The sequence below is a fragment of the Micropterus salmoides genome, unplaced genomic scaffold (assembly GCF_014851395.1).
Source record: "Micropterus salmoides isolate LMB-PRFRI ecotype aquatic unplaced genomic scaffold, ASM1485139v1 Ms_hic_scaffold_6, whole genome shotgun sequence".
NCBI lineage: Eukaryota > Metazoa > Chordata > Actinopteri > Centrarchiformes > Centrarchidae > Micropterus > Micropterus salmoides.
Genome location: NW_024044348.1, coordinates 33,570,966 through 33,585,460, shown reverse-complemented (window position 1 = coordinate 33,585,460; position 14,495 = coordinate 33,570,966). Strand labels below are relative to the sequence as shown.

The window sequence follows — 14,495 nt, the reverse complement described above, 5'->3', positions numbered from 1 at the left end:
AAGAACTGGACGAAGAAAAGCGCCTGTCACAGCAGTTCAGCAGGGACGTAAGGACAAAAGTCAGGTATAACACTTTTGTATTTGTCACATACAAACACATACTCGTCTTCTCTCTCTGTTCCTGTAGGTCACATTGGAGGACTTTCAAATTTTTGTCTCAGTCATCCATCCAGGAGCAGAGGAGGATGTAGGAACCCTCCTCCCATTCCTGATCAGCCAGCTGCTGAAAACCTTTGAGGCATTCAGATAACCAAGAGTCCACTCCCTGCAGGGGAAAAAAACAGCAGAGCTCTTGGAGCTTGAGAAGAGCACAGCGCTCCAAATCCTTCCAACTGATGGACTACAATGAAAGCTGTTTCACTACAACAGAAGTGTTGCCTGTGCTTCAGTTTCGTTGATGAGTTCTTGCTTCTGTGGTTATACTGAGGAGTGAATCGCAATGAAATCTGCATAATAAGCATATTAAGGTAATCAAATCAAAATATTCATTTTAATTTTAAGAATTTCCTCTGCATTTGTTTACATGTTTTTTGTTTTACACAGACATCATGCTAAATAAATATTTAAGTTCTCAAGCAGCTGGACATACTGTATGTGTGTGTACATACATTAATCCCAGCCCTTTGCTGCAAATGCTCAGTGCTTGCTTGAAGACAAATGTTGACAATGTGTTAATAAATTGATCTAATCATAAAAGCCACATCTTCATTATCTTCCTTTTCCTCCTCTAACCCCTGTTCAACCCAGGCTACTTTTAGAATTTTAGGAACCCCCAAAAGCCCTGTGTATACATTACTTTCCAAAGTAAATTATCTTGCAAACATCTGGCACCAGCATGCTGATTGTTGCCGCTGAGCTTTCTGAACGTCCATAGATGTGATATTCCAAGCTCTGAGTTAATTAAATAAATGCAAAGTCAAGTGGCAAGATTATGCTATAGTTCAAGTCTACTTGAGCCTGACTTGGTGACACCGTTTTCATACAGTCTATGGGCGACACCTGGCTCATCATTCAAATATTATCATCATGGTGTATTATTGTCAGTATTTAAGAACTGATTTAAAAAGAATGGGCTCCCAAGACACTTACCTACCTTTACTTACTTAAGATCATTAACAATATTTTATTTGTTCAACAAAGTTCTTAGTTATGCTGAGTAAAAAAGTAGGCTACCAAATAATTCCATTTGCAGTTGTTATCTCCACTCCTGTCCATATATTGAGTACTGTACTGTGTGTTTGTTACAGCTTTTTTTCCTCACAACTGTCCTCCACCACATCTGGGCCTATTATTCCTGTATTCCTGGTCTACCCTTACCTGACTGTGCCCACTTCTTCAGTCATTATTCCAGTCTGCCAATGATTTCTGGTTTCTGGCATAAAAATATAATTAGCTAGATTTTTTAAATCTCCATGTGAACTGACAAACAAAAACATAATCAATGTACAAAAAAACTTATCAGTTTAGAATTAAATAAAAAAACCACATAGGCCTATACAAAGAGAAAATGTCTTTATTTTTTTAGTGATGCTTGTGTATAAAGCCTTACTTGTTAAACATACTAATGGGTCGCTGCCATAGACTGTAGGCGATATAAAAAGCTCGCTGCTTGGTTAGATCCCGCCGATGTGGCGGAACTACAAGAGGAGTAGTGGAGTTCCGACCCGGACACGTATTCCTTGTGCACCTCCTGCGCTGTGGCTTGTCTCATGGAAGTGTATTGTATTAAGTTTGTTAATTGGTGGATTGTGTGGAATCACTGCATTCACAACAGCATTAACCTGTGCTGCTGCTGCTGCTGCTGACTTATCTGACCCGGTAAAGAAAATGTCACACTCGGGCCGTTATATTATTCACACTCTTCATAATAGCATAATGTAATTTTATCATTTCCATTTATAACGTTAAACTGCAGAACTTGCATGATCCGCTTTGCTTCTATTATTTTGTTTTTTTTTTAGTTTAATACGATAATCTTAAGTAACAACAATAACAATTTTTTGTGCTGTATATTTTCCCGCAGTTGCATAATTTTGAACCATTTCGCCTGTTGTTGTATATGTTCACACGTGTTATATTTACACCCAGTAAGTTCCCTTGTTATTGACTTTGCAACGTTGCATCACCATTCAAAATTACCTAGATGAACCTAAATACTGACCGACTGTCAGTTGGGTTATTTCAGCTGTGAACATCCATCCCTGTTAAAATGAAATCAGATTAGCTTCCTATTATAAACAGTAATTGTCACAGATCACCACTTCATAGGTCGCCCCACACAAAGCCTGTCCTGCAAGTTTCATGGACACATGTTGATGTGTTTGGTATAACATTGGTAGCAGGCTGCTAAAGGTGTCAAAGTAGGTGAAATGCATCTTTTAAATGCTGTTGAACACCCAGTGTATCAATTCAGGACTGATCAGTGGCTTCACCTCAGGCCAGCTCTCATCCTGTTGCTTAGCTGATATTTGAATTCTCTGTATCTCTGGTCAGGCATGTCTCAGGACAGTCAACACGGCAAGTGGACCATATCCAGCAGTGATGACGATGATGAGGTTCTTCCTCTTTCCGGGACTACAACCTCTAAGCCCCACCGACCCGCTGTAACCAATCACAGCTCCCATTGGTCTGGGTCTCCCCCCAGCCCCAAACTGCAGCCAGTCACTGTTGAGGTGAAACCAGAACCAGCTAACACCCCTGGATCCTCACTTGTTATCGGCTCTGAAGCCAGACAGTCAGCAGTAGTTAACCAGCTGAATCCAGTGAAGTATGAAACTAGTCCGTCATTGGCTGGAAAGCGGAAGAAAGAGGTGTCAGATGGCTCAGGCTGGGCTCTCTCAGATAGTGATGATGATGATGGAGATGTAAAGGGGAAGAGTCTCAGTAATTTACCAAAAAGGGCATCTCCGAGCCCAAAAACAAAGAAAGCGAAGGTGGAGAACGAGCGACCTCCAAGTCCCCACGGCCGGCTGTACTATATGACGAGCCAGAGGACTTTTTTGAATCCAGTATGCCTTGTCTAAATGACACCTACAGGTTTTACCTCAACAAAGTCACAGGCCTGGACAAGAAGTACAACAGTGGAGCTCTGCACATCAGAGGTGAGGAGAGTTTCATTTAATGACATTTGGTGCAGACACTTTCGTTCTACCTTTTGAGGAAATAAGACAATGGAATCATATATTTGATGCAAAGGTGCAAGTTAAAACCCCCAGACCAGCAGGGAAAGTCAAAATAGAGAATTTTGAACATCTGACATTCTTTTGTGCTCCAGATTTCCTTGAAGCACTTCATTGCTCCAGTAGAGTTGTTCAGTGGCCAGCAGTAAACAGCTGGTTGTATGGGAAGCTCCCAAATGTTCATGGAGGCTGAATATCTTAACCATACTTGTTTTTGTCGAATGAGTGTGACTCTGCGTTGACTCTGTGGTTGCTTCAAGTCAGTCTGGTAAGACTTTGGGCACTTTTTGTTAAGTAAAATAGTTTTAATCCCAACACAATGTTTTTACTCTGTGGGATCTCCCTGTTTAAAGTACAGCTACCACCTATTGTCACCTATTTGTCGTCTTTTATATATTAGTTTTATATAGTAATCTTTATTGTTTTTTTTCATTCATGTAGACATTCTCTCTCCATTATTTGGGACCCTTAAAGAATCTGTTCAGGTGAGTAACCATATAAACAATCTTATGTCCTGTTTTTGAGCCATGCTATCGGCATGGCTCTAGAGATGGAAATGTCTCTCTGCCAGTTGGTTGGTCAGCCTACTACTTTGGTCCAAACAGAAATATACCAATATCTATATGATGGGTTGCTTTTAGTCAAATGTCTCAACAATTATTGGATATATTACCATGAAATTTGGTGTCATCCATGTTCCCCTCAGGATGAAACACATTCATTCTGGTGATCTTTTAACTTTTTGTTGTGTAAAAAATTTAATTAGGTGTTCAGAACAAAATACAAAACTGTAAAGCAGTACTTGCATGTTCGCAAGCTGACATTAGCATTTAGAAGAAAGCACCACTGTGAAGAAGTACAGCCTCAAGGTTATGTGCTAGCGTGGCAGCAGAGTCTTGTATACATCTTTCTACCAAGTTTTAAGGTCATACTCTCTTTCTTCATAGTTTAACTACTGCTTTGATATTGCTTGGATGGTGGAGCAATACCCATCAGAGTTTAGGTAAGTTTTGCTTCTTCTTTGCTACCATCTGGGGCTGCAACTAACATTTCTTTTCATTGTCGTTTAATCTGTCAATATTGTCTTGATTAATCGGTTAGTTGTTTAGTCTATAAAGAGTCAGAAAACTGTCAAAAATGTCAATCACTGTTTCCCAAAGCCCAAGAAGATGTCCTCAAATGTCTTGTTTTTTCCACAACCCAAAGATATTATATTTTACAGTCATAGAGGATTAGTGAAACCAGAAAAGATTTACATTTAAGAAGCAGATCATTTATGTAAAAAAAAAAATTGCCCAAACGATTATCAAAGTAGTGGGTGATTTAATAGTTGACAACTAATCGATTATCCGAATAATTGTTGCAGCTCTACTATCACATTATCATGAACATGGGAATCTGTTTATGTCATTATTATACTGATGACACTGCCCTTAAGTGTATTATTGCTCAAGACTCAAAGTTAAAACTGGATGGCACAATAAATGTGTCTCTGATAAGTATTCAGGAGATTTTTTGCGTGGCGATGGGTTTATAAACATGGCATTTTCAAGGCTCTTACCAGTGTTTATATCCAGTTGTATTTGTGAAATTTTAAATTTGTATCCTTAAACATTATTCATGTTTCCTTAGATTTCATTCTCGTCAGGGTAGTAAAGCATCATAAACTCTAATTAAGCCATCAAGAGATACTACAACTCCTAATGGATACTGACATTTTGTTTTTTAAATGAAAGTGATGATGCTGATGACAATCCGGTGAAACAGGCCAAATTTTGAACCTTGGTTCTGGGTTGTGTTTACAGGGACCGTCCAGTTCTGATCGTCCATGGAGATAAGAGGGAGGCCAAGGCCCGGCTGATCCAGCAGGCTCAGCCGTTTCCACATGTTCGATTCTGCCAGGTACAGACTCACTGCCTAAGCAAACAGTTTTTTAAAGACTTTCTCTGAAGTGCAGTTTGTCTGTTATTATGTCAAACTGTCATACTGTGAAATGCCTGTTAGTAAGACTGTTCTTTATGGACTCTGGATTTCCCTTTAAATAGGACTAATGTCTGTGATCTGCCCTGACAGGCCAAGCTGGATATTGCTTTTGGAACTCACCACACGTAAGCATTTCTTTCCATATTTGGTATTATACCAATTAGTTTTTTTTTTTTTTACTTACACATCAGATCAGTTTTGGATGTTGTTGCAGCTTTATGGATGCCAGTGTTGGTTGGTCCACCACTGGTCAATAATAACATATTTTTAGATTAGCATGACATTGTAGAGAGATATATATATTGTGGTTTTAAGTGAAATATCTCAACAACCATTGAATGGATTTAGATAAAATTTTGTACAGATTTATTCAATAAAAGTTTTATCTAATATTTTGGTTCATGACCATTTACCTGCAAAACTAATGTCTTTGTCATCAGCCTGAGCTGTCCTCTGTGTTTATTGCTGACGTGCTTAGCTAAGATGATGAACATGGTAAACATCGGTATGTTAGCATTGAAATTGTTAGCATGCAGACATTAGCATTAAGCACAGAGTACTGCTGTGCCTAGGTACAGTTTCAGCTGATAACATGGCTGTAGACTCTCAGTCTTGTTTCCTGAAGTTGTCCCACACTGAAACATTCTGGGTTTGACATTAGTGTGGGATAGTCAGGGGTTGTCTGTGTGACTCAGTGATCAGATTTGTAGAGCACAGTAAAGAGCTTTTTCACAGCAGACATTTTGAGTGTATTTAATAACATTAACAATGACTTAGTTCCCTTTACATCTCCAAGTAAGCTGTTCTAGTGAGCCAGCATGCACAGTACCAGCACCGACCCTAAGTGGAGTCATTAATCATAATTAGATACACCGCAGCTTTTAAGATAACTGGTCTTTTATCATCCTATATAAACTTTTTGAGTATTTTTAAACTCCCTGTATATTGAAGGAATTATTAAAAATGTATGTGTTGCTGACACACATACAGAGGTACTGCAGGGGAAAAAACATTTGCATTTAGTACTAGGGGACTTACATTGCAGGTAATACAGGTCTTGGCATGTACTCTTTGTTGTTGTTATATTAAGCAGAACATTGTTGTGTATCTTTGTGCAGGAAGATGATGTTGCTGTGGTACGAGGAAGGCTTCAGAGTCATCATTCTGACCTCCAACCTCATCAGAGCAGACTGGTACCAGAAAACACAAGGGTGAGTCTGTCGGATGTGGAGTTTTTTTAACCTAGGAAACATTTTGGTGGTACACATGAATCTGTGCAGCCACATTAAAACTTGAGAAAGAAAAGACAGTAGTTTTGTATGTATTTTTTCCAAACCAGGATGTGGATAAGCCCCATGTTTCCACAGTTACCAAAGGGCAGCAGTGCGAGCGCAGGTGAGTCACCAACCTTCTTTAAGAGGGACCTGCTGGAATACCTGGCATCGTACCGCGCCCCAGAACTTGAGGAGTGGATCCAACGGATCAAAGAGCACGACCTTTCAGAGACCAGGTAAACGCGAGGCTCATGCAGTTACATATGTGCACAGGTTTGATGCAGATGGGAGTTAGTAATAATGACTTTCACATCCAACCAGGTAATGTAAGTATTTAGATAAATAAATATATATGTATATATATATGCTGCTAAATGATGGTCCTGCAACATCCTATGCAGTTGTAAGTAAATATAAAATCTGGATTACAAGTATCACTTATTATAAACTCTTAACTTCTATTATCAGGGTTTATTTGGTCGGCTCAACCCCAGGGAGATATGTTGGTTCAGACATGGAGCGCTGGGGCCACCTGAGGATGAGGAAGGTAAATATTTGTTTGTTTGTTTACTCTCCTCATCTCCCACTCACTTCTCTAACTAGTTAATAACATACTGCGACTCATGATAGAAAACAAAGAGCAAAAGTAAATAGCAGCAAGTAGTTCCAATTTGTCTCTGTTATATATAGTTTTATTTAACATTTCTACAAGAAGAAGAAATGGTTAATGTGCTTTTTTGAATGCTATTTTGAAAATATGTGTATTTCTTACTTTCATGGTCTTAGGTTCAGTTAATTTCAGTACAGTTTAAATCAACTTTTAGACGTGTGAGATTTGCTGATGAATTTGGTCATCCGTCACACAGACATCCGTCACAAACCCTCTTCATATTTGTCAAAGATGTATTATGGTTTTATGACAATGCATCGGATGAAAAAAAGTTCAAGTGCTTGTGGCAAACCAGTAACATCTGAAAAGTTTGCATACATGACCAATGTGCAACAGTGAAAATTAAAAATCGGGACATTACAACACAGTGGTAAAGAGGAAAAAATAGCTGCCGGGAAGGTATCAATCGGAAAACGTCTGGTTTACTTTGGAAAATGGTCAGCAGTAGTTTTTTATTTAATCAGTTTAATTTAGCAGGGACAGTGCACATTAATCAGCATAGATGCAAATGCGCCAGAGTTAGCCAAAAGACTATTTTTCATCTGTAGTCCCTGGACAGTTGTTACATAGTCAACCTATAAAACTTTAAAAACACAGTTGCTAAAACATGCAAACACACAGATAAAATCCTTTTAAATGCTGACTGGCTGGTAGTTTGCATGTAAGCAACACTGCTCAGATCACTGAAAAGCATTTCCAAAAAAACTTTGTTGTTAGGATTTTTGGGTTTTTGCCTGCATTTACATAGTCTATTAGGAACAAGTTTCAGGTCAGCAGCACCCCAATAACCAGGTGAATTGGAAAAAGATCTAAATATTGCCAATGTAATGCAACTAAAAATAAAGAGTAATTTCTCACAAGAACATGACAGCACTTAAATTTAACAACCTCTGCATGGTCTCTAACTGGAATTTCCTCATCTTTTTCTTCCCTTCTTCTTATTTGATTAGCTGTTGTATGACCACACAGAGCCTATTCCCGGTGAAGAAAAATGGCCTGTGATTGGCCAGTTCTCCAGCATCGGCTCTATGGGACTGGATAAGACCAAATGGTTGGCAGGGGAATTTCAGCGCACCATGACCACGCTGGGGAAATCCTCTTTTCGCCCGGACCCCCCCATGCACTTGGTAGGTCCCTCCAACTGAAACCTAATGTTGCTTGTGTGATGCAGCATTAAACTGCTTTGAGAAAGATAGAATAAAAACATCCCAGAAAAATGAGGTTTTCTATGACTGCTGCTAGTACAAGTATTATGTTCTTATTTGCCTCAGCTTTCAAGTGGTAAAAACAAGAGTCATTTTGAGGTTACATTTCTACACTTCCTCAGAGTCCCTGCAGGACATTTAATTGCCAAAATATTTTTTTGTCAAATGTAGTCATGTACTGTATGTTGAAGGTATATAAATGTAATACAAATCACTAATGGGTTGATATTTTACAGCTGTATCCATCAGTTGAAGATGTGAGAACTAGTTTAGAAGGCTACCCAGGTGAGTCAAATAATTTGTCTATATATCGTGTTGTAGAGGTCACATGCAGATAAAAAAACAACTTTTACTAAATGCCAGTACATTTTGGCCACAGCATGATCATTGGCAGCTTATTAGTGTGCCTATTAATTTAATCATCCACCCCAAACATCACTCTCTTACTGATTGTTTGATTGATGTAACATTTGATTGTTTAGGGACTGCTGTGTATTTGGTTGTGATGTACATCTTCTTTGTCCTGCAGCGGGAGGCTCTCTTCCCTACAGCATCCAGACAGCGCAGAAACAACTCTGGCTCCACTCCTACTTTCAGTAAGTTCACTTCTACTAATCTAAATTCAGTCCTATGGCCTGGCATTTCTGTTTGCATTGCATTCATAATTTTTTCATTAATGGTGAGGCACCCTGGTCTACAGACTTTATTTTTAGCTTAGTAAAGACCTACACAGCCCTGTTCATAATTCCTGTAAGTGTAATTCAACTGAATAAAATACTCTTGTTTGCATATGTGCATGTAGCGGTTGGAAGGCGAATACGACAGGAAGGAGTCACGCCATGCCACACATCAAGACATACATGAGGGCCTCACCAGATTTCACTCAGCTTGCCTGGTTCCTCGTCACAAGGTGCGTGTGCCAGTTTCACATGTGTTTTTTTTTTTTTTATCAGTTTATTTTAGCAGAGACAGTGCACATTAATAAGCATAGAGTAAGCCAAAATACTTTTTTCCATCTGTAGTCCCTGGACAGTTGTTACATAGTCAACATATAAAACCTAAAAAAACAATTATAAAATTAATTTAACAATCTTTTTAAATTAAGTCATACATTATGAATGCATGCATTAAAATGAGCTAGAAGGAACACAGACATTATACTGTGTCTTCATTATGTGAAATTATTTGTTTTTATTTGCATATGTGATTTTCTGATTTACAGTGTCGTCTTATTTATTTCATATTACTTACTGCTGAAACTGGTGTGGTAACTAATTAAAGGAATAGTAACATTTAATTTTATCCAAAAGCAGAAATTAAATTTTTTGTGTTTCACCTCAAAATAATTATCATTAACTTAATTGTTAATGATTATGATTATGGCAAATCAACAGAAAGACAACTTTTGTGATTTTATTTCCACCTCTTAAATAATTAGCAATAAACTGTATGTTAAATGTAAAACATAATTAATAATAAGCCATGCTTGTATAATGTGCGTATTGTGGTTGTATGCATTGTTCATCATAATTATATTCGCCATACACCATATTGCCAACACTGTTCATGACAATTATTTTACGTTCTAGAAAGAGTTATTCAAACCCTACCCTACTGAAAATGAATTGAAATGATCATTGCATATTATGTATGTGCTGAAATGTTCCTTTCTTTATCCACACGGCTACTGAAACATTAAATCTGACGTGTTAATGTGTGTGTTTCAGTGCCAACCTGTCCAAAGCAGCGTGGGGTGCACTGGAGAAGAACAACACTCAGGTGATGGTTCGGTCATATGAGCTGGGAGTCCTCTACGTGCCCTCTGCCTTTGTAAGAACACATGTGGACAAACAGTAGCTCTATGCTAGTATGTCTAAATGCTAGAGAGATGTTAATCATGTAATAAACATTTGCCTTGCACAAAATGCATTTGTAATCTGATACACACCTCGTTTTCATCGTTCAAAAATGTAAAAGGAAAAAAAGTATTACATATGCTGAATAACAGTGCAAACTATAAAGAGCTCATGTAGAGTAATGTGTGGTGTGATGGTTGTCTCCTTCCAGAACATGAAGACCTTCCCTGTTCACAAAAATCCATTTCCTCTGGTCTCCTCCTCCTCTGGTTTCCCTGTGCCCTTTGACCTCCCTCCCACAAGCTACTCTCCTAAAGGTACAGATATGTGTGTGTGCGTGCGTGCGTGTGTGTAAATGACATCTGAAGTCTGTTGCTCTCTCACATAGCATTTGACTCACACTTATTTCCAGTTAAGAAAGTCTGTCGGTCAGTTGCTATATCGCACTCGTAAAAGCCATCAGACTCCACTGACAAAAACATTTTACCTTGCAGAACAAGGGAGTTGCTGATCTACTGCTGCCTCAGTTGGTTGGTTTGTGTTATTGTGTGTCTTTGGTGTCAAAGACACACAATAACTGTCTTTGACGAGAGCGATATAGCAACTGTTTCTGTTTTTCTGTTTAAATGTATGTTTGCCTTTATTCTGGATAGGATAGATAGGAAATGAGGGAAATAGGTCTCAGCCGTACATGGGGCGAGAGCTCTAGTTAGCTAACCGGCACCCTGGGACTGTTTGTGTTTAAACAAAAAGGATCTTCTGCCCATTCAAAAAGTGAAACTTGGATATTATATTCATTCATTACACACAGACTGATATATTTCAAATGTTTATTTCATTTAATTGTGATGATTAAAACTGACAACTAATGAAAATCCTAAATTCAGTATCTCCGAAAATTAGAATATTAAGACCAATACAAAAAAAAAGGATTTTTAGAAATGTTGGCCAACTGAAAAGTATGAACATGAAAAGTATGAGCATGTACAGCACTCAATACTTAGTTGGGGCTCCTTTTGTCTGAATTGCTGCAGCCATGCGGCGTGGCATGGAGTCCATCAGTCTGTGGCACTGCTCAGGTGTTATGAGAGCCCAGGTTGCTCTGATAGTGGCCTTCAGCTCTTCTGCATTGTTGGGTCTGGCTTAACCGCATCTTCTTCTTCACAATACCCCATAAATCTTCTATAGGGTTAAGGTCAGAAGAGTTTACTGGCCAATTAAGAACAGGGATACCATGGTCCTTAAACCAGGTACTGGTAGCTTTGGCACTGTGTGCAGGTGCCAAGTCCTGTTGGAAAATGAAATCTGCATCTCCATAAAGTTGGTCAGCAGCAGGAAGCATGAAGTGCTCTAAAACTTCCTGGTAGACAGCTGTGACGACCTTGCACCTCAGAAAACACAGTGGACCAACACCAGCAGATGACATGGCACCCCAAACCATCACTGACTGTGGAAACTTTACACTAGACTTCAAGCAACGTGGATTCTGTGCCTCTCCTCTCTTCCTCCAGACTCTGGGACCTTGATTTCCAAAGGAAATGCAAAATTTACTTTCATCAGAGAACATAACTTTGGACCATTCAGCAGCAGTCCAGTCCTTTCTGTCTTTAGCCCAGGCGAGACGCTTCTGACGCTGTGTCTTGTTCAAGAGTGGCTTGACACAAGGAATGAGACAGCTGAAACCCATGTCTTGCATACGTCTGTGCGTGGTGGTTCTTGAAGCACTGACTCCAGCTTCAGTCCACTCTTTGTGAATCTCCCCCACATTTTTGAATGGGTTTTGTTTCACAATCCTCTCCAGGGTGCGGTTATTCCTATTGCTTGTACACTTTTTTCTAGCACATCTTTTCCTTCCCTTCGCCTCTCTATTAATGTGCTTGGACACAGAGCTCTGTGAACAGCCAGCCTCTTTAGCAATGAGCTTTTGTGTCTTGCCCTCCTTGTGCAAGGTGTCAATGGTCGTCTTTTGGACAGCTGTTAAGTCAGCAGTTTTCCCCATGATTGTGTAGCCTACAGAACTAGACTGAGAGACCGTTTAAAGGCTTTTGCAGGAGTTAATTAGCTGATTAGAGTGTGGCACCAGGTGTCTTCAATATTGAACCTTTTCAAAATATTCTAATTTTCTGAGATACTGATTTTGGGGTTTTCATTAGTTGTCAGTTATAATCATCAAAATTAAAAGGAATGAACTCTTGAAATATATCAGTGGAATGAATTTATACATTATACAAGTTTCACTTTTTGAATGGAATAACTGAAATAAATCAACTTTTTGATGATATTCTAAATATATGACCAGCACCTGTATAAAGGTAGCAGTAGAGAGGTTTAAGAGAGTGCATCATTTAGTCCACAAAACACAGATTTAAATGTGTCTCTAACATTATCCTGTCAAGTAATCTGACAGCATGTTGTGTAGAACTCGTGGCATATTGTTGCACATGGGCAGACCTAAAGATAATTGGAACTTGGATTAGTTTGTAGGTTATGTTTTTTTTTTTTAAATTCCCTAATTAAACCAAAAAAAAGGGAGCTGTATTTAAAAAAAGATTATTTTCTGTAAATTAAGCAAATTTGCTAGTTTGCGAGTATGAACGGGTTTAAAATGATGACATGGTCATCCTGATGATGCCTCCCAAAATATTATCAGACTCCCTGCTGGGGTGAAATGTAGTTGTAAAATGTTTGTAGTTTCCTAAATAATGGCAGACATCAACAAAATCGGTATATCCTGTATTTTCTTCACCATGAATAGTCGTATCAGTCAGTATACATGTCTGAGGCACGTCATTCCACTTAGAGTGAGTGAATGAATACACTCATTTTAGCAGGAATAAATGCTGCCATTTTGTCCAATGTAATGTCCCCTTTATTTATGAAACCAAAGGATTCACGTTTAATTTTACTGGCCTCTTTTTATTTTGTCTGTTTTCAGATCAGCCTTGGATCTGGAACATTTCGTACAGCCAAGCCCCCGACACTCACGGCAACATCTGGGTTCCCTCCTGAACACACACACACACACACACACACTGTACATAGAGACCTTTCTATTACTTTAAAACTAGTGTGTTTGTAACTGCCAGTACTATGCCTAGTTGTTAGTTGTCAGTAACATTTATTTTTTTATATTGTATACCATACTGTAGACTCATGTTTTCTACCATTAAATAAAATATGTCAATATTGTCCAGTTGTGATGTTTTGCACCCTCAATTAAATGTGCGTAGCTCATTATTTTTGGTAAACATTTCCATTTATTTCTGTTACTTAAATTTTGAGATTAATCTTCACTTTTTTACATTAGGCCTATCCAACAAAGCTTCATAACATAGACAAACAACATAAAATAATGAACAAATTTATAATATACTCAATATGAGGAAACATAAGTGGTGTGTTTGCATTAGCGATATTATCAGTGATTGTGATTTTTATTTGTTTTTACTTTTTAGAAGCACAGCAAGCCACCGAATCATCAGAAGGGAGAGACCAGATTTTACCTTAAATGTGTCCAGAGGTCAGATGCGATCTTATTTTGGCTTAATGCAGCAGATTCAGCATCTTACTGCATTCACCCGAGACCCTGCAAGAATAGACCACTCCTTTGAAATCACAAAGTTTCATCACTGTTCTAATATAGTTAGTAAGTTTTTATCATGTTCAAAAACAGATATGAATAAATGATATAAACTTTATAAAACAGATACAAACTTGTATTGCAAACACTACGTGTGTTGTTTGATTATACGTACAGTATGGTCAGTTAATTATCTATCCTTGCATTCAGCAGCGGTCAGGACCCACTGCACTGCAGGTTTTCTAACTTACCACATTGCTAATTGTGTTCCCATTGTCTCCCTGGTGTTGATTAGCCAGCTGGAATGCAAACCTGTAGGGTTCTGTGTAATGAGTACAAGCGCCACTGATCTAAGGAAGGGCCATATCTTCTGCTCCTAACACATTGTTCTGGGTAAAACAGTTCTACGACCCTGTGGTCTGCTCCAGAGGAGTCACAAGTGGGATAACTGTCCCTGCACTGTATGCTCTGAGTGCTGAAATTGACATTTTTGCCCTAAAGTCACACCAGAGCAGCAATCCAAGTAACCCACTGCGACCATCCACCAGTGTGTCCCTGAGCAAGACACTTAAGCACTAGTTGCTCCAGAGGCGTGCGGCCTCTGACATATATGGCAATTGTAAGTCACTTTGTATAAAAGAAAGAAGAACTAAGTGAATAAATGTAATGTAAAATAACTAAACGGCTTGCCCGTGAGCTGCTTGAGTTAGCTCATGCTGTTGTGACATTAGGTTAAAAAGAACCCTAT

At 38.7% G+C, this 14,495-nt stretch overlaps 1 protein-coding gene across 1 annotated transcript; it reads left to right on the top strand.

Moving 5' to 3' along the window:
* The first annotated feature begins 1,664 nt into the window (after nucleotides 1-1,664).
* On the top strand, nucleotides 1,665-13,356 carry tdp1 (tyrosyl-DNA phosphodiesterase 1). Its single transcript, XM_038702002.1, is given in 17 exon segments — nucleotides 1,665-1,818; nucleotides 2,494-2,976; nucleotides 2,979-3,101; nucleotides 3,621-3,664; nucleotides 4,127-4,182; nucleotides 4,985-5,081; nucleotides 5,253-5,287; nucleotides 6,281-6,373; nucleotides 6,502-6,672; nucleotides 6,905-6,983; nucleotides 8,057-8,233; nucleotides 8,548-8,596; nucleotides 8,841-8,907; nucleotides 9,114-9,221; nucleotides 10,039-10,141; nucleotides 10,379-10,484; nucleotides 13,103-13,356. Coding segments are annotated over 16 exon segments (1,863 nt in total). The 5' UTR covers nucleotides 1,665-1,818; nucleotides 2,494-2,495; the 3' UTR covers nucleotides 13,177-13,356.
* Nucleotides 13,357-14,495: the final 1,139 nt, after the last annotated feature.